At 50.4% G+C, this 19,474-nt stretch overlaps 1 protein-coding gene across 1 annotated transcript in view; it reads left to right on the forward strand.

Moving 5' to 3' along the window:
* Positions 1 to 232: 232 nt before the first annotated feature.
* Spred (Sprouty-related protein with EVH-1 domain) overlaps positions 233 to 19,474 on the forward strand; it is a 60,069-nt gene continuing 40,827 nt past the window's right edge. Inside the window, exon 1 of the mRNA XM_084582386.1 lies at positions 233 to 698. Coding sequence (XP_084438512.1) covers positions 676 to 698 — 23 coding nt within the window. The 5' untranslated portion in view covers positions 233 to 675. The remainder of the gene's footprint in view (positions 699 to 19,474) is intronic.

A 19,474-nucleotide genomic window follows, 5' to 3' on the forward strand; every position in this document is an offset into this window, starting at 1 on the left:
CAGGGGTGAAGTATGTATTTCGGCGTTGTACTAACATTGTGACAATGTGCACTTCTGGGGAGTACTTTGAGCGTTATTTATGCGTGTGTATATTTGAGTTCTGAGCGATATTAGAGGAACGAGACGCGATTAAATTGCGTACTATTTCTTCGGGCGCGGAGGCAGCTTGGCGCTGGCGCCGCGGCGCGCTGCGGTCGGCGTCGACCGTCCCAGAATTCAGCGCGCCGCACTCCCCTTCCCATTCGCGCGCAGCGAGCTCGGAGGAGACGCGACTTCGACGGCAGCATCGGGGACGGAGTGTGCGGCGGCGGCGGCGGCGGCTAGGCGCTGCTTTGTGAAGGAGTGTGCGGTGTGTGGTGGCGGGCGGGCCGTGAGCGCGGGTCCCCCACCCAAGTGTTGTTCGTTCCGTGCGTGTGATCACCTCTGTACGTCGGTGGAATTTCCGAAGCGGCTGCGAAGTCAGAAAGAAACAGGGAAACTATACTGAGCAACTGAAGCAGGAATCGTCCATGAGCGCTGTGCGAAGGACTCCGAGGCACCACGACGGCGGTGGTGGTGACGGCGACGTATTCATCTCGGGCTTGGGCAAGTTGGGGCTGTCGCCCTACACCTGAGGATTATCGCAAGACGGACGCCCGCGCGCGGCCAAAATGACACTCCATCCGAGGAGGGAACATGACCGAAGCTAGCTTCCACGAGTGAGTATCTGTCGCTCGTCGTACTCTCCGTTTTTGCTTCTCTTTTTGAACTTCATGGGCCACCAATGATATCCGATGGCCACGATTGTCGGTTGGGGACGCTACGTCAAACGGAGACCCCGACTCTGACGGCCGCGGTGCTAAACGCTTTTATTCGGTTCGAAAGCGGTTCCAGGCACCGCTGCAACTTGTGGAGTTAAGAACAGTTTCTCTTCGTAGCGTGCCCTACGGGCAAGTTCGCGCGTTGATTCAGTTTTTCTCGGACGGAAGCGCTGACTATGGTTTCTTTTCTTTCTCTTCTGTCCGCCGAAATCAAGTGAGCGTTGTCGCTGCCGCCTCGGTTTCGGGCCTGCTCGCGTCGTCTTCGTACGAGAACGGAGCGGCGGCGTCGTCCCTTCCTCTCGGCTGTGTTCGCTCGCCTGCTCTCTCAGCATCTTTCTCTCTCACGTTCTCTCCTTGCGTTTTTTTTTTTTTTCTCTTTCTTCACTGAGTGCTTCGTTCGCTCTTGAGTTTCCTCCGTCTTCCTTCTTCAGTACGTCCTCTTCGCATCCGCCGATCTCCCTACGCGTAGACCAAGTTAACCCCCCTCCCCCCTCATACACACACGCGCGCGCGCCGCTCTTCGCGCGACCATCACGAGCAGCGAAGCTTGGCATACACGACCACCGCCCGCCCGTTCTGTGGTCCTACCCACCATCTCGACGAGATTCATGTCGCATCCTGATAGAAGAAAGCCCCCAAGCCAGGCCGCTTAGGCTTAGCTTTCCTCTCTCCGCTGGAAAACATCGGATTCGTCGCCCGCAGTCTTTCGTGTCGAGCTCAACTGTCCTCCTCAGCGTCAGCAAACCAGGTTTTCGGAAAACGAACAAACCGAAAATGAACCACTGGGAGGTGGCAGTATGACGTTCAGCGGCTTTTGTGGTGCCAACTTGTCGCGAGAGTGTTTCTTTTTTCTTTTTAGGCAGGTAGCAAGCAACACCTGCCGTGCCGCCCCTTTGCGTACATATTGAGAAATTATTGTTAACGTTTCTATATAATCCGGTCGCACACGGTCCTCCGCGATTCGCCGCTCATCCTGAGCGATCGAACTAATCTTCGCCGGCGCGGGACGGTTGAAACAGGCAGGGATGAAGTGTTGCATGAGTCTCCCGGGCAACAGGCTGGTGGCCGCTCGAAATGGAAACATAATAATAATAATAACAAGAAAATAACTGGTGATACTGAAGCGGCTTGCGTGCCTGTTTTTCTTCCTTGATTATCAAGCGAGTGTCATGTTCGACGCTTTCGTATGTGTGTGAATGCGTCCGCCCGTCCGAACATGCCGATGTTGTTACTTTCTTTTCTGAACGAACCATACCGTCGCAGCAACCAGGCTTGTTCCGACGTGTGAAACGACGAATCGCACTCCCCACACAGACGCGCTGCTGCTGAAACTTATTTCCTTGTGTGTTTTGCTGCCGGTAACTTAAGTCATTTTCTCAGACCTCTTTAGTGTTTGTTTATTATTGTTATTATTTTTGCTTACTCGGCAGCTTCCGCTGCGCCTGCGTGCATCACCTGGTCGTTATGCCAGAAAGGGAGGTGAAATAGAGGGGAAAGGAAGGTAAGGGGAATGGAGGGGTGTTGTAGCAGCGTACGCACGCAGCTTGCTCGGCGGTTCTCTACGCGCTCTCTTTTGCCGCTTTATTCACCGCGAGCTGCTGCTAGGGGCGCACGCTGTGTTGTGCGTTGCGTGAGAGAGGAGAGAACTGTTTCCTCTCCGGGCTCTGTTGCTGCAGCGCCGTTCGTGCTGTGGTGGCGTGGTTTGACGACGCGGTTCTTCATTTCTTCTTTTTTTTTTTTTTTGGTTTGTCTCTCGCATTTGCGGCGCGGGGTCTGTTTCATTCTGTGCCTTTCGGCGGCTTTCTTCCTTCTCTTTTCCCCTCGTTTCACGTTCGTACTCCTGTGTCCTTTCTGGAGGCTAGTGAGGTGGAGGGCGGTTGTAACTGTGAGAGGCCGCTTCCGGCGCGCAGCCGCTCGTCTTGGGTATCGCTGATGCCTTGGATCCCTAGTCTCTTCGTCCGTCCGTTTCCTGCGTACGGATTGTCGCCTGGCTCATTGGACCGTGTCCGTTTGTAGACGATTGCTACTGCACCCACTTATATTGATTGATATATTGATATTGCTACTGCACGCGCTCCCTTTCCTCATCCCAAATGCTTCGAAGGAGAAAGGGGGAGAAGATACCCCTAATCAAAATACGAGCATGCCCAACGCCTAATTTCGATATATCGCGTGGTACGTGGTGGCTCCGCCTATGATCGGTCGCACTGCTTGTTGTTTTGTATCTTGCCAAACAGTTCTATTTCCTTCCTAAAGTTGAACTCGGGAGTTTCGGACCGATCAGGGTGTCGCATTTTAGTGCATAAGTCAGTGAGAAATTTCGCCGCTGCTGTGGTCAAGTGTTGGTAGATAAAAATTGAATTGAAAAAGAAAAGAAACGAGCACGCAGTAACACGGTGAGCTAATCTGTAATGATGAGGGATTTAGGTAGTTTGCATTTTGTGTGTGTGTGTGTGTTTTGCTTTGATTATTCGCTGCAGAAATTGGTAACATACGTCTGGCTGTTATAGAAACGCCGCAGACGAAGCTCTAATATGACGTCCATCATGGGGCCATCGGCGTCCACTGAGGCCTTTCTCATATAACTCTCAGTTAAGCTTATCCTTTGCGGATGCAGTCCGCCCAGGATAAGCTTAACTACGGTCCGCCCTTGTGACTAGTCTCAGGTCCACTGCTACGCTTGTCTTCTCTTGTAATTCATTCCGTTACGCTAAGAATTTCTCTCTCCTCATCGATACATGCCCATTCCCACGCCACTTTCTTTTTCATTCTAAATATAGCACGGTTACTTGTTTGTTCCCGACCCTCTCCGAACTTTTCGCGTTTGTGAATGTTTATCTAAATTACCTTTATTAACTCGCATCTGCCTTTACTAATAAAGAGTAATCACAACTCTGGTAGAGTAGGTAACTTGGAAAGCTTGTGGTGTTTCTTTACATAGGGTGCCTCAAAACTACGGAGGTGGTGAAGGGTGGCAGTTCCTGGCCCTACGGGGCTGGGACAGTAGGTCAACGCCGCTTGCGGCGGGGGCTAGCCAGTCACCGAATTTTTATCCGTTGTAGGCCGTCATTGCACCCGCCACCGCTTCGGTGATGGTGGACGACGGCTGTTGTTGCGGCGCGCGTCTTTCTCTCCCTCTTCTTTTTCTTTCTTGTCTATTTTCTCTTCTGTCCGCACGAGGCAGCGAAGGTGGCTCAGCTACAGAGCCAGTAGCAGGCCCGTGCATTTTCATTTCCTTCTTCCTACAGCCACAACAACAGCATATTTTTTACTAGACGCGTGTTGAACCTCTGGTGATAGCAACAGCCCTAAATGTGTGTGCGGTTGAAAAACATAAAGAACGGAAAATCTCAGTACAATGCTACTGTTTTCTTTTTATTTTCTCTTCAGTGAAAGATCATAAATCCTGCAGAAGATGATGCAAGGAATTGACTTTGAAAAGCTCAATTCCTTGTGATGGAATGGAGCTACACTTTTGTGGTCAATGCTGTCTTCCTTTCACATCTTCCGGCCTCACAACCGTTACATGCATTGCGTGAAAGCTTCTTTGTCGAAGCTCGGTTCAAATATTAAATTATTAGTCTTGGTATTAATAAAATGAATAGTAGTACTCAGGAACCAGTCCAACAGTATATCTGAATCACAGCATGAAGCAACATATGAGGATGTAAGAAAAATCTGCGAATCCCCCCCCCCCCCCCCCCCTTCTCCTCGTTATATCCATACTGCCCCATGATTTTATGAATGCTGCGCAACCAAAGCAAAGATGGAAGCGTTCGACTCCGCCAGTTGGGTATGCACCGCCGACAGTCTGTCTTCCCCCCCATCCATCCTTCCTTCCTTTTCTCGCGATAGCCGCCGTCGGTCTCCACCGCCCGGAAACGAACCAAGGTCGCGGAGGAAGAGAGCACAGCGACTCTCGGAAGAGGAGGCGGTGGGAAATGTATACATTCGGCCCGCGAAAGAGCAGGAAGTCGTCACAAAAATCTCATGCGTCCTGCACTCGCGGCGCGAGATGAGAACGAGCCAGCCCGCGCATCCGCCAGTGTCGTGAGCACGGGTTTCCCGAGGTGTGGTGGCAACGTCCGCGTGATCGCAAAACACCGTGAGTCTGTCCTGCTGCCGCTGCTCTGGCGCTGACTGTTTACCGAGCCTGATAAGGGGTGTGCGCTGAAGGAGAGGGGAGAGGAGGAGGGGCGTGTCTCCTGCGTTTAGGAGACGAGCAGCGGTGGCTGTCCTAGTGGTTTTGATGATGCATCCCACTTCCACGGCGTAAAAACTTTCTTACCCAGTGCCACCTTCATGTGGAGGTGATGCAGATGTTAGCCTGCCGCACTGTTGTTGTTGTGGCTGTAAGAATAAAGAAAAGAAAATGCACGGGCCTGCTACTGGCTCTGTAGCTGAGCCACCTCCGCTGCCTCGTGCAGATAGAAGAGAAAATAGAGAAGAAAGAAGAGGGAGAGAAAGACGTGCGCCGCGACAACAGCCGTCGTCCACCACCACCGAAGCGGTGGCTGGTGCAATGACGGCCTACAACAGATAAAAATCAGTGGCTGGCTAGCCCCCGCCGCAAGCGGCGTTGACCTACCGTCCCAGTCCTGTAGGGCCAGGAACTGCCACCCTTCACCACCTCTCCACTTGCCTGCCGCACAGAAGGTGTATCGATGCATCGTAGCGGAGAGGTCGATTCTCTGCGACGGTAATCTACACAGCGTTGCCAGCGGTTTTGCGAACTGGTACAACTGCGGTTTCGGCCTGCGCTTTGAAGAGCGGAATGCTTTAACAAAAAAACAAAAACAAAGGAAGAACTAAAGAAACTTTCATCATGCTTCAAGCAGACGGAACATCATTAGTAATCAAATCAACTATTTTCTAGATTTAGTGCGAGAACATGTGGTGGTATGTGTCGTGTTGGTGGGTGTGCCTGCTTCTTTTATTTTCCACGGCCAGAAGTGGGCATCCTAATGTGGTTAGGTTGAAACCTCATGAGGCTCCCTACCCTTGTGCATAGATATATCAGAGTTACCAATAACGTATAGCCATAGACATAGCTCTGAAAACTGTTTCTTAATTCGCGAGGCTACCGTTACACAGCAGACTGGGAGAGAGAGAGAGAGTATTCGGGTATTCGGAGAGAAGAGAGAGACGTACTCGGGGAGAAAAAAGGGAGAGAGTACCGTAACGAGTGCAAGGAACTCCTGAATACAAATTCACCGTGGTTAGCGCGCAGCGCCGTCCATCGGAGAGCACAAAAAGGGAATGGACTCACAGCGCTGGTCTCGGCCCGGAGCTTCGGTATCGGGACCTCTACCCCAGTGGGTTGCAACGGGCCTCTATATTGCAACGAACAAAACAAAGAAACGAGATATACGTCGCATGATTAGCCGCTGATCAGGTAGCGTTTCCACGACTGCATGACGTAGAAGAACTTCCTGCGATTGTTCCATTCCCGCAGATCGGGGCGAACCGGGTTCTCTCGATGGGCGAGCAGGAACTGAACAGCCAGGGAAGCCGATTATTCACAGAGAGAAATCATTGGCGGGGCTATTGCGGATAATGATCTTGCAAGTGCTTGCAGCCTGTCTACGCCGTAGACATTGAGCTACTCAGCATTCACAGTTATTGCAATGGGAAGCGCAATATAGTGGTTGGAACATAATTCAGCATTACAACCGCGAGCGGTGTTAGATTCGTCCGCCAATTCTGTCACTATTGTAGGCTCGCGCTGAAACTGCTGTTTTCAAGCAAAGCTGTTTAAGGTTTTATCAGGCAATGAGTGGTTTACAAAAGTATTGTTGCGTACGGGGCGTATTTTTGTGACGTTTAATTCCATTTTCGTTTCATGCGCTATTCTCCTATAACAAGGCGCGCCGAAATAATGGCCGCGGTGGAGACGAAGAAAGAAAAGGGTCTTCGCCGTCACCACTCCGTTCCGAACGAAAGATGGGTTTTCATTTTTTTTTTTTTTTCTTTTCTGCGCATGTAGAAGCGGCCACGTTCGCTCAAAGTAGCTCCAGAGCCAGTGGCCCCACCGCTCGCCGGACAAAGCACCTCTCCGCTGGCACCTTGAGAAAGCACGGCACCGCCACACCTTGCTTCTGCTAGCTCACTCTCCACTATTGTGTACTAGCAATGTACTCTCCTCCCTTTCGCTTCCTTACCCGGCGCACGGTGCACAGACCCCAGCTGTGCGGTTCACTGTGAGTACATCATCCACGGCATCATGGCCCAGCCGCCCTTTCCCACCGTCTCGGGGCACCCCCTTCTCCCCTCGCTGTCTCCCCTTCTTTTCGTGCCGACGGTGTGAGTCACTCTGCTCCAGTGGGATGCGACTTGTCACGGAGGCACCGCCGAAACGGCTCAATGGTTTCGCGTCGCGCCGTTGGCAACGGCGGTGGAGTGTTTATTTAGAAGAGGAGCGGTTGTTGGGCCGCGCGTCGCCCCGGGCTCTCTGCCCACCACCTCGGGTCGCAGGAGGGAAGCGAGCGTGCGACGGCCAACGCATCACGCTGCGTCTGTGAGGTAGACCGTATACCCTAATGAACCTCGAAGACGCTCGGAAAAGTTGTGCGTGTGACTGTCATTCGTAGTGTTACTCAATGGGGTTGCCTGCAGTGCATCCGCCGTATGTCCAGGCACTGTGTACTAGCCGTGCACTGACCCTGGTGTTTCCTGGTAGTGGAGGAAAGCGTGGCACAGTTGCCCCGGAGGAAGTTGTGGGTAAAGGAAAAGAAGGGTAAGCCGGGGGGGGGGGGGGGGGGGGACATTCCCAGGTGTAGTGGTCGACCGGGAAAGGTCACAAGGGTGAATAGGCAGTGTACGGTATTTTTGGAGCCACCTTGCTTGCGTCCGGGCATTTTTGACATCGTCTAGAAACTGCGTAGTAGTTGTGGCGGGGTAGTACACGTGGCTACACTTCCGCTTTTCAGGGAAGTGATGTCACAGCCTGTCCCGTCTTCCTTTCCTCCATGGTTGGATGTGATTGGGGGAGGTGTCTTGTCTTAATTATAGAGGCTAGAGCTCAGCTGATGATTGGGAATTGCTGCGGTTTCTGTCATATGTGGTTGCTATACGGTCACCGCAGCTCCATGCATGGCGACGTGTTTGATGTTGAGATGTTAGAGGAAGCAAGGACATACTGATAGGAACGGCGACCTTATCTTCCTTGTCAAATAGTTCTTGCGCTCGCAGCGATTTTAGTTTCGACGACCTTGAAAGGTCAGTGGGATGCGTTTGGCGCTCTGAATAACTGCGGTTGGATTGGATGTTCGTCACGCGACTCGTGATGGCTGAAGCCTCTCAAATGAAAAGAAGTGCTGATCTAAATTTCCTGGGCTTGCGGTTGACTTCTGTGTGCTTCGAGTGGCAGAGAGTTTAAAAGGAAGGAAAGGGACATGGAGGAGAGAGAGAGAGAAAAAAACGGCTTATCTCTTGCTAAGGACAATGACTTTAAGGCATGGTGAAAGAGGACTTATAGGAATGTATGTATCTGTGTGAGGGGGGTACTTTTCTTTTTTCATTACCGCGTCTTTCCGCCAATGATCGAAGTCAGTGGGGCAGAGCACGGAGCCCCATGTGCCGGAAACCAAGTACTGAATTACAGGAAGTGTGACTTCGCAGGGAAGGCGTAAAATTTACAGGCGGAGAGTAACTCTGTACGCGACCGCGACGCATGTGATTTACGGCACGTCAGCGAGCGGCACATTTTTTCTTTTTTCTTTTTTCCGGCGGTATGAATAGGAGACTACAGGAGCGATTCAGAAAAGGATATATGTAACCTGCGACAAATACGCATACCGGGGCTGGCAAACATCTTTTCTTTTCTTTTGTATATAAATAAAATAACCACCAACCACCACCTCAGGAACACCGTGCTCGGGAGACAGGGACATCGGCAATGTCCGCGGTACGTTGCTGTGGAATGTGGACATGGTAGTTAACGGTATGGTAGTAGGTTCCAAATATGCCCGTGGACTCAGAGATGCGCTGTGGTAGAGGCATTCGGATTAGTGTCGGCCATGTGAGGTTCTTTAACGTGTACTCACATCGCACAACACAAGGGCATGCTATGCATTTCGCGCCCTCTGAGAAATGCAGTATTAACCGTCTCGAGAAAATTAGCTGTGATTAAGCCTGGAGTTACGCGAGAGCTATCTGCATGGTCACGTTTAGATTTGGTTTGAAAGTAAAGACATGGCTTTTGCACATAGTAGTTTACTCTATGGTTTCAGCTTTGTTTATGCGATAGGGGGCACCTTGATCACTAAAGTGCGATGAGGCGAAGGCGTCTGTGGCGCGGAGGTCCGAAGCCCTTCACTACGGCACCTCTTTCTCTCTGTTTTCACTCCCACCTTCGTGATGACGCGATAGCGTAGGCTCAGTTCAGTTCAGTCGTTCAGCCGTGTCCGACTCTTCATGACCCTATGGACTATATCACGCCACGCTTTCCGGTCTCTCACTATCTTCCTAACATCACATAACTTCATCTGCAGTGCCTCGAGGATGCCATCTAACCATCGCGTTCGCTGCCTACCCCTTCTCCGGCAACCCTCAACCTTTCCCAACATCAAATCTTTCTCCAGCGACTCCTCTGGCTTTAGAATTTGACCCTCCAATGAGCAGTCAGGGTTTATGGTGGACAATATCGACTGATTGCTACCAGCCAACATATAAAGTCCACTTTAACCGAGCCGTGTGAACGTGCCTGTGTGGCCTAGGGGAGGCACAAACAGAACCAACAGAACAAACACAATAAACACTATATAACACTTAAATACGCAAACACAGTGAACTATTTACATATGTGAATAAACATGCTACGATGGACAATGTACAGATAACGTGAATGCAAAGGTTTTGGCAGGCTGATTGTGATATCACCCTCCCATGTGAAAGGAGAGGCCCGAGTTGGCACCTCATGCCAAAAGTAACGTCCAGTTAGTGCTCGAACATGTCAGCTGCCAGCAACCGTCTCCCACGACTTCTTCTTCTAGCGGTTGATTGGCAACGGCTCAAGGTCAGTGTAACCACGACCAATCTGTGACCACGACAAAAGTGCGATCACTGCGAAGAGGCTGGCGTAGTGTAGCTCTCGCTAAAAGAAAAAAAAAAGAAAAAGAGAAAAAAAATTACCTATAGTTAGCACTCCGCGTGTGCTGTTCGCAGAGTGGCGATTGGTTTTCGGTAGGCGTTATCAAAACGCTTCGTCTTAGAGAAATGCAAGGCGAACAGCTCAATCGCGCCGGGAGATTATGGGGAATAATATGGCTATAGTCACTGTAGTGGAAGGCTCCGGACTACGTTCGACCACGTGACGTTCTGCAGCCGTGCGTGAAGCTAGAGTGTAGGAGGCAGGATGTGCATGCGATCGCGGCCGCCGCTTTCACTCTAACCTCGGGTGTATATTGACTCCGTGCACATGGCAAGAAACGTACGCGCCGAGTCGCGGGTGCTGCGCAATGCGTCGGTGTCTGCGCAACCCATGAATGAGAGCGGCGAGACAGAGGGAGAGGTGGGTCTGCGTCTTGGCTATTTCTTTTTTTTTTTCTTTTCGGGCCGCGGGATAAGCCCCGGCGCGGCTGACGGGTGGACGCCGGCCAAGACAGGCGGGAAATGACGTAACCTTCTCAGAAGTGAGGACTGAGACGTCCTTTGTCACTCCCGCCTCCGCGAACGACCTGCAGTTGAGCGGACGGAAAGCGGCGAGCTTTTAGGAACGGTGCACTTTTTGGTGCGGGGTCTGCGCGTAGCAACCCTCGTTGTAATAACGATGGACACGTTTCAGGCGCCCTCTTCTCGAATGGCTTGTCTCGATTCCGTTCAACCTGAGGCCATCCGTTTGTAAGCGGATAGCCCATGGCGTAGGGCCTGTAGGGGCATGGTAGCGGTAGCGAGGTTTAGAATAGGGCGGACCCGACTGGTTAGGGGGATAGGGAAATAGCGGGGCGCGAGTGCGCGTGCGCAGAATGAAACATGCAACCCTCGCCCTTTCGTTGCAGCAATCCCTCCACTACGGCTCCCCTTTCTCTCTTTCCACTTTCACTCCCACCTTCCTCCCTTCCTTTACGACGCGGTTCAGGTGTCCACAGAGCAAGTGTGACAGTTACTGCGCCTTTCCCTTCCTGTGAACCAACCACTAACCGATAGAGTCCCCCTGTTCTAAAACACGCTAGTATCAATTCGCAGAGGTTAGCGGTCGGTTGCCACGCGCACGAGCTGGGCAGCCAGCGATTGCGACTTCTGTGTCAGATTTATGTTTCCTCACTAGTTCGCCAGGTGGCGCGACAATCTGCGACTTTAACGGGTTCTGTGCGTAGTTTCGCAGCCGAAGTGATCAGAAAGATCTGCTACTCTGGACTCACTCTCGGAACCACCCGCTACCTGGTCAGTCTGGGCTCCATTTTGTCTGGCACATCAGGCAAGGCAAGTAAGCTCTCCGACGAGCTGTGATATTGCCGATTGAGGGGGGGGGGGGGGGGGGGGGGGACAGAGAGACTCGGTTCCTATGGAGAGAGGATACTTTATTCAGTAGCTCCAGTGTTAAACACCAAGTTAGCTTGCCGCAACGAGAGGGCCAATCGGTCAGAGACCAACTGGTTGGACGTGGGCGTGGTCATGCAGAGGTTCCGCGGCACCACCGATTTCCAAATGTACTGGTCGCGGTGGGCGCCGCCGTCAGTCAACCTTAGCGAAGTGTACATTGAGGCAAGTAGCGGGGCTTCGCACCAGCCTCGAAACTGTTACGATGACCAGAGTTAAGGAAGGGCGGAGCCGATTGCTTCAGTTGCCGCTTCTACGGCCGGATGACGTCCCTAATAGTTATCGCAGTAGGAGAAAAAGAAAAGTAAATGTCGCGGCTTTATGCATGGATAAGCGTCATGCTCTGCTTTATAAAACGAAACAATAACCCTCCGTCAGCACGGCGCTTCTTCCGGGATCCTCGAAAGCACTATAGAGGGAACGTTCAAGCCAAACGACGTCATCCAGCTCGGGCCCCTATATTCGTCGAATACGCTGGGAATGGTCGCCTTGTCTATATGTTATTTCTTCCTCACGAAGTCCGATTTTCGCGCGTGTCCCTCAATGAAAGGAGGGCTCCTCGGAAACTTTCTTCGGCACGTGCGAAACCTAGAGATAGCGAAAAAAGAAAAGCAGAAAAGAATGATGCAAAGGACTTGGGTCAGAGGAGCCATTCAGGACGAGGAAGAGACGCACTGGAGGAAGTTTGAAGCTATGCGCGGAAAAGGAAAGAGGCGGCCGCCGAAGCAATGGAGTGCATGTGCGTGGAGTGTGGCGCTCCGCCACACTACTACGCTCTTGCGAGCCGCGTACGCTACGCTGTACTTTTTTTTTTTTTTTCTCCCGGCTGAACGAACCCAAAGGGTATTACGACTGCAGGAAAACTGCGCGTCTATGGCTGACCAAGTTCCGCAATCCCTCCCTCCCCCCCCCTCCCTCCCGTCCCCCTTTGTAGATTTTTTTTTTTTTCTTTTTGTTTCTGTTGGTTCGTCTTTGTACTTTCTCTCCTTGTTGCGGCACCAATGACCTCGCCCGTCCGGCGTGTCCGAACAGGCAGTTTACGACACATACGTTAATACGTTATCGAGGTCAAAGCGAAGCTCGAAGAAGTGCTGCGATGCCTTGGTAACGGTTAGCTGAAGAAACATAGCAAGCGGTAGAAAACACGGGATGAACTATAGGCACCAAAGCAGTCTTGAAGGCGGCCTGTACAACGAATAACGGCTGAGTTCACAGGAACAACAGGATAATTTAACTGTATTGAACTTTACGGGCTATTAAAAAAAAAAAAAAAAGACAACAGTTAGACGGGTATCGAATGTCTCCGCAGGATATTTTCGATTTCTCAGATAAACTGTAATGTTTTCGTGTGCTCGTTTCCTTTCAATTAGCAGCGGATAAATGAGACGAGGCTGCATACCTGTTTCCACCATTTCCCGCTAGTGATCACGGAGCTCCCCGACGTACTTGACGTCATCGCCGACATCACCAGTTTGAATCAAACGGCGGGAAAATATTTCGAATTGCTCTGCAATAGACGTAGTCGTCGCCTGCCAAACGAGCGTTACCAGGGGCACAGGAAAAAAAAAAAAAAAAAAAAAAAAAGCAAAGAGCGGAATTTTACTAAGAAATAAGAATTCGGTCGAACTGTCCCCGGTGTTCGATCAGCGCGCGTATTCGTTATATCGGCGCGAAGAAGCGATGACTTTGGCGTACTCTTCGAGGGGCGTTGTGAAGCCCGTCGCGTGTATGTGTGTCGGACCTCAGGTGGACGGTCCGAGCTCACCATGAGAGAAAAGATAAGCCGTACGTCCGGTGCAATAAAAGTGTACTAGGCTAGCCAAAAGGTCCCGGTACCGCCGGTTCCATGCTCTTCTTATCTCAGCTTCGATTTCTCGCTCAGATAGCGAGATTCTGACGGTGGTCGTATCCATGTCGTCCTCTTGTAATGAGGGTGGGGGGCTTTCTTTATCTGGGACCGAAGACGGATGTCGTAGATGAGTAGGAAGTAGTGAACAGTATCGTTAAACGGCACCACGTTTATGGTACGATTATAGGCCTGTGTTGACACCACCCGCGTGTTCCTCTGCTTCGAGTCCATACTCTGGGATATGCTACCCCCTGATTTTCACTCACGAGATTAACAGATACTAGCTGCTCACGCGTGCAGGCGTTGCTTTCAGCATTTTCACGTCGAACGGAAGTGTTCGAAATATGTTTGCGACCTTACCCTCCTCCAACTCCTATATATATGAACTCGGCTTGTACGAACTCCTGTTCATATAAGCCGAAAGGAGGCTTCTGGAATGTGGCGTTTGCCAGCTTGCCATAGGCCCAATGCTTATTTGTAAACCTCAATGCTTGACGCTCCGTTGTCACGTCACGCTTGGTGTCCGGGTACACGAGTCCAGATCCGTGTCAAGTCGACTATGTTGCGAGAAGAATTCGTTGCTCAGTTATGTTTTCTGCCGACGCGTTTTGCCGCAGTTGTTGATCGTAAGAAGTCCTTGTTCTTCTACTTGCCGTGAGTAGAGTCGAGCAGCCTGTTTCCAAAAAAAAAAAAAAAAAAAAAAAATAGAAAAGTTTATCTTGCAAAAGCAAGAAGAAAAGAAGCACGCGAGAAAACAAATGGCGTCCTTTATTATTTTTTTAACCAATGTTAGAACCAACACTGTGCGACTGAGCATACAAGCGAAAACTAAATTGGAGAGGCTTTCCCTGAGATAGTCGCTCTACTGAGCTTGACCGCAGAGTAGCTGCAAACAAAGAAATAAAAAAGAGAAGCATCTTGAGCCTGCGCATAGTGTCCAAGCGTTGCTCAGAACAAGCAGCCGCTGCCGGGATACGTCGCGAAAAATGATTTGTATTCTTTTTCCCGCGCGTAATTCATCACAGGCGTCGTCAGAAGCGTGCGAAAGGGAGGGAGGGGAGGCGGTACTTTTTTGGTAGGAGCCTTTGCTCGGTGGTGCAAGATAGCGTTGGCCCGCGTTTCTTCGAAGCGCTGGGTGTGACCGATATTAAGCGAAGCGTGACGTTGCGATCACGTCACTGTTTACACTCGAGGGCGGGGCTCTGCAATACTCTGGATGCCATCAGGGTGACGTCCGATGAAGTATAGGCGGCGGTGAACCTGGCGTAGAGCGTGAGATGTCTTTGCTGAGGTCTTCTGTCGTTCCTGCCGAAACTGTCCTGTTCCTCCGCGACGCATGTAGGAGCCCGTGCTTAGGTCTGAAGACTTCCAGCACCCAAACCAAGTAGGCTCTCGTACTGCAGCGACTTTGAAACCATTGGACCACTTGCTAAATACGCTAGGGTGGTAGGAACATTTTATTGCCACTGGAGCAAACTGTGGGGACGAAACCCCCTACATGACACTTGGGTGCTCCCTTACTACATGGGAGACGCTGTGTGCAAATCTGTTGAGAACAGCCAAACGGGAAAAGTACTCTTTCTGGAACGGGACTCGGAAGAGGCACATCTCGTTCTCCGTAGAAGTCACGTTGGCTCATGGATTACGCCTAATTAAATATTCGCTTGGCTCAATTAGCTGAAAAGTTTTATCATTTGCTTTTATAGCCGCCTACTCGGCGCACCTACCATTGTAGATGCCCATTCAAAGCGTTTCTTACGAGCGTTGAACAATGGTTGTGGAATGTCGACTAGTCTACAACAGTGCAGTAAATCGTCTCAGGCGGTCGCTATTAAACTGGTTCAGGGGGCAGTCTCTTCTTTACGAGGAATGAAAATAAATAAATTAATAAACACACATACACACACACACACACACACACACACACACACACACATGTGTGTGTGTGTGTGTGTGTGTGTGTGTGTGTGTGTGTGTGTGTGTGTGTGTGTGTGTGTGTGTGTGTGTGTGTGTGTGTGTGTGTGTGTGTGTGTGTGTGTGTGTGTGTGTGCGCGTGTTTATTAATTTATTTATTTTCATTCCTCGTAAAGAAGAGACTGCCCCCTATATATATATATATATATATATATATATATATATATATATATATATATATATATATATATATATATGAAGGAAAGAAGCCAACAGTCGGCGAGGCCAAGGAAAGCGTTGGGGATGGTACTTTGTTTTTTTTTTTAATGTTTACTTGGATAATCACAGAAATTAGTAATGTAATCTGTGTTTAGGGGAAAGATAATTAAACACAAAGTAGAAGAAAAAACAACGTGCCGATGGTTGGGACCGAACCCACGACCTCCGAATATTGCGTCCGATGCTCTTCCAACTGAGCTACATCGGCCGCTGTCCCCCCTGCTACTTGCTTGGGTATTTATGTTGCCTGTATACGAACCTTGAGAGTGTTCACCGGCGCCACCTTCAACCATAGCAACCATATATATATATATATATATATATATATATATATATATATATATATATATATATATATATATATATATATATATATATATATATATATTAATCAGTGATTACAGTGAGCAAGCTGAGGGTAACCTCATGAATCTGACTTCATTTCTTTCCGACAACGCGCATAGTTCGGCTGTGTAGAGATGCCAGCCTTCTTTTGCCTCCATACCGTATTCCCCCGAACTTTACTTTCGCATATCCCCGCTGCTGCTGCGAGTAGTGAGTACTCCAGACGGGAGTTTAGATCGAGACCGAGTATTAGAGAGTCTCGCGACAGTTTCTCTTCTCCACCAACTCACCGCCTCTTCATTTTCTTTGTATATATTTTTTTCGTGCCCTTGCCCTTGTACTTCTGACTCCGTCACCAAGCTTGGTTGCGTCGGCTCCGTGCGCTCTGGAGAGGTGCAAGATCAATAATCGGGTTCCGAGGCGAAGAAGGCCTCCCAGCAGCCAAGCTGAAGCGGGGGAGGCGAGCCGCGGAACGGCGGCGAGGAGAGAGTTGGGTCGTTTCAGCCATGAATCTGCTGCTCGCGTGCTCCCAGCTCTTTTTCTTTTTTTTTTTTTTTCCCTCGTCAGAGCACGAGAGCGAAGGAATCGAGAGGTGCGGCGGCTCCTGCTCTCTCTAGTTCTGCCCACCCACGCGTTCTATATTCTTCATTTCCTCTCCTCCTCAGCAGTAGTTCTGGCGAGAAAGAGCTGCTCCGAACGTTCATTCCGCGTCGCGTCAACTACATCCCCTCCCCCTTTCTTCTGTCTTTCCAAGTTCTCCGTATCTCGTTCGATCCCCCTCCCCTTATTATTTGTTTAAATGCTCATTTCGCGTCTTTTTCGCATTTCTTTTGCCCTCCTGTCTTCTGTCTCTCAATCTCGAGAGCTGCGCGCGCTGCCGCGCGGGGCAGAAGTGCAAGGAGAAAGCGTTCCTGCTTTTATTTCTCCCGCCTTGGTGTTCTCTCTCTCTCTCTCTCTCTTTCTTTCTCGCTTCCTGTCTCCTCGTTTTCGGCTTCTCTCGCTCGTTTTGGGTGGTGGGCGTGTGCGCGAGGCACGTTTCCACGAAAACGCGCCGGCTGTGGTGGAGGCGATGGCAGCGCCAGCCGCATGGCGGTGGCGTCGACGTCGGCGGACACACGTGAGGCGGTGCGCTGCTGGCAGTACCGCGTGTTTTTTAGCTGCTACCCACGGTTCGTCTCCCCTGCCGCGTCACGCCAGGCGTGGGTTTCGCGCATGGAGGTTTCGCGAGCGAACGGAGCTGGGCTTGCGACGTAGCCGTTTGATGCTCCCTCTTTTACGGTATGTGGTGCCTAATGTTCTGAACTGAAGAGACGCGTAGATTATCAGGAACGCTGTAATAGTGGACTACGGATTAACTTTAAACCAAAGCTGGTGTTCTCTAGCTTGCGTGCGGGCTTGTTTTGCATTTCGCTAAATCAGGCCCTCAATCAGGCCTTCCAATCAGTGATGTTAACCGATTCTCGTGACATATCTCTTAATCCCTTAACGTGAAATCGCAGGTGAGCAGTAGCCGCGCTCCGATTAAAATGGAATTAACCTCGTAGTAGGCCATTAGCCGAAGGGGCTCCTTTGAGGGCTATTTGCCGCCTCGTTCTTGAATTTTGTTCAACTATAGACCATCGTAGATCATCGCCGCATTAATATGCCGGGAGAAACGGGACGCGCTGTTTAGTAAAATCTTGCCTAAATTTCAACAGGTTGTTCGGCCTGATGAGGCGAGCGCGAAATTGAGGTCATGGAGATGATCACATTAGGGAAAATGGGCAGCGCGTAATCTTCTTCAGACTGAAGTTGGAAAAAAAGAAAAAAAGTGCTGGATTATTGGAGTGGAGGTCATTTCGATTAATAATAGCGTTTCGACTGGTGTAGTACTTGTGGACTTTGCACTCCTTTGGCGTCGTAGTCGTCCAGGCCTCACGTCGTCGCTTGTCAGCCGCTGCAAATGACGTTGCCCAGCCTGCCTTGACCGTGGGGCGGAGGGTTGCTGCGATATCTCATTGCGTCCATAGTTCTTTCCTGCTTCTCGTTCCGCATGCTCGTATTTGTTTTGTAGTGGTTTTTTTTTTTTTTTTCTGCGCTTCTCTTTGTTGCCACATGCAGTTTGCCGTGACAGAGGACGGCCGTGAACGCTCGTGAAAGCTCGTCCTTTCATCGCTCTCTCTCCCCGCATCTGTCTCTGAATGAAACCCTACGACGGACACAACACGCGCCGCCGCCTAAACAGGAAGAAAACAGAGCGTGTAAGAAAGGGAGAAAGCTAAAGAATTTAAAGGAAAAAAAAAATGCGGATATAATTGTCGACCTACAGAAAAAAAAATAATAATAAAGGATCCCCACCACGTGTGAGTGACACTTGACACTGCGATGAGCCTCCCCGAGAGGAAGAAAGAGAGAGGCAGGGGAGATGTCGTGTGGCGTTGTGAGTTGATACGTCGTCTGCTAGCGGTCTCTGCGTAGTGTTTCTGTTTCTCTCGCGGCTCGTCTGTTGTGCCGATTCACTAGCGTGGCCTCGTCCAAAATGGCGCCTGGTTGTCACGAGGGTTCGTCTGCTGCCCGCCGTATTCGAACTCGTTTCTTTCTCCCCGTCAACCTCTACGCATTGCTTGTTTTTTTTTTTTTTTTTTTTTTTTTTAAGTATGCTCCTTTTCAATGCTATTGAGGTATCGCCTTTCTTAAGCCAGCTTTCCTTTGTTCAAAATTGGATCAGTTTCTTCTTTTTGATGAGGGATCGGAGAGATAAGGGCGAGAGGGGGGGCGTGCGCTTTGACCCATCCCCTTTGCATCGTCTGCACTCTCCTTTGCCTCGTCTGCTTGTGGGCGGCGTTTGTTTCTTCGGCGTCTGTTTACCTTTCAATTTTCATCACTCTCATTCAATCATTCGTGTTTTTTTTTCTTTTTTTTTTTTTCTTTGTCCGCTGCTGCTGACGAAGTGGATGCTGAAACGGAATCCGAGACTCGCGGCTTATGTTTCGCTGTCGCGAATCTCGTCGTCGTGTTGCCCGTTAACGACTGCTCCGTGTGGCCCCTCGAAACCGACGACGCATGTGGCAGTCTTTCGTAAAATTTATTTCTTTTTGTTTTAGGCGCCCACGAAACGGCAAAACGTGCGCCCAGAGCTTCTTTCTTTTTCCGTATTTTGTTGCTCCCATTTGGTATAGGATAAAGTGACGAGAGCGTAGGAGCGTTGCAACGGTGGTGGTTCCGCATCGTTTACCAAGTTCGTTAACGTTTCCGTCAGCGTGGTGACAGTCTCCCGTGTTGTGGAGTAAGGCCGGGCACTACGTTGTTTGACGCGCTCAACATTTGCTACTATGTTGCGGTGGACTGAATATAAGCTTTCGGGAAATGAACTTGCGGCCGTATGCATGACTTCGTTTCGAGAATTCCTTTCCGTAGCCCACATATATTCCACAGATAGTTTATTGGCAAAGTATGAACTAACAGTGCTTGTCGAAGCTTTTTCGTGTGTTCCATGCAGCCCGAGCGCCGTTGTGCCCTTTCCTGCCCTTAAAAGTTCTCATGTTTGAAATCTGCACCTTGTAAACGTAGTGAGAAACAAGCCTCTGTGACGATCTTAAAATACGACGTGAAGAGGAGGGGGTGGGAGCGAAGGGGGGGGGGGGGGGGGCATCGACGTCCCAGTGGCTCCCGCCGGTAGCTTCCTTTGAGGATCCTCTTATGCACTTCCATTGACTTTGGTACTCACTTAACCAGTGACATTTGAATTTGTGCATCTGTTATGCCACAC

The sequence above is a fragment of the Amblyomma maculatum genome, chromosome 10, assembly GCF_055883805.1.
Source record: "Amblyomma maculatum isolate TAMU_Amacu chromosome 10, ASM5588380v1, whole genome shotgun sequence".
Classification (NCBI taxonomy): Eukaryota; Metazoa; Arthropoda; class Arachnida; order Ixodida; family Ixodidae; genus Amblyomma; species Amblyomma maculatum.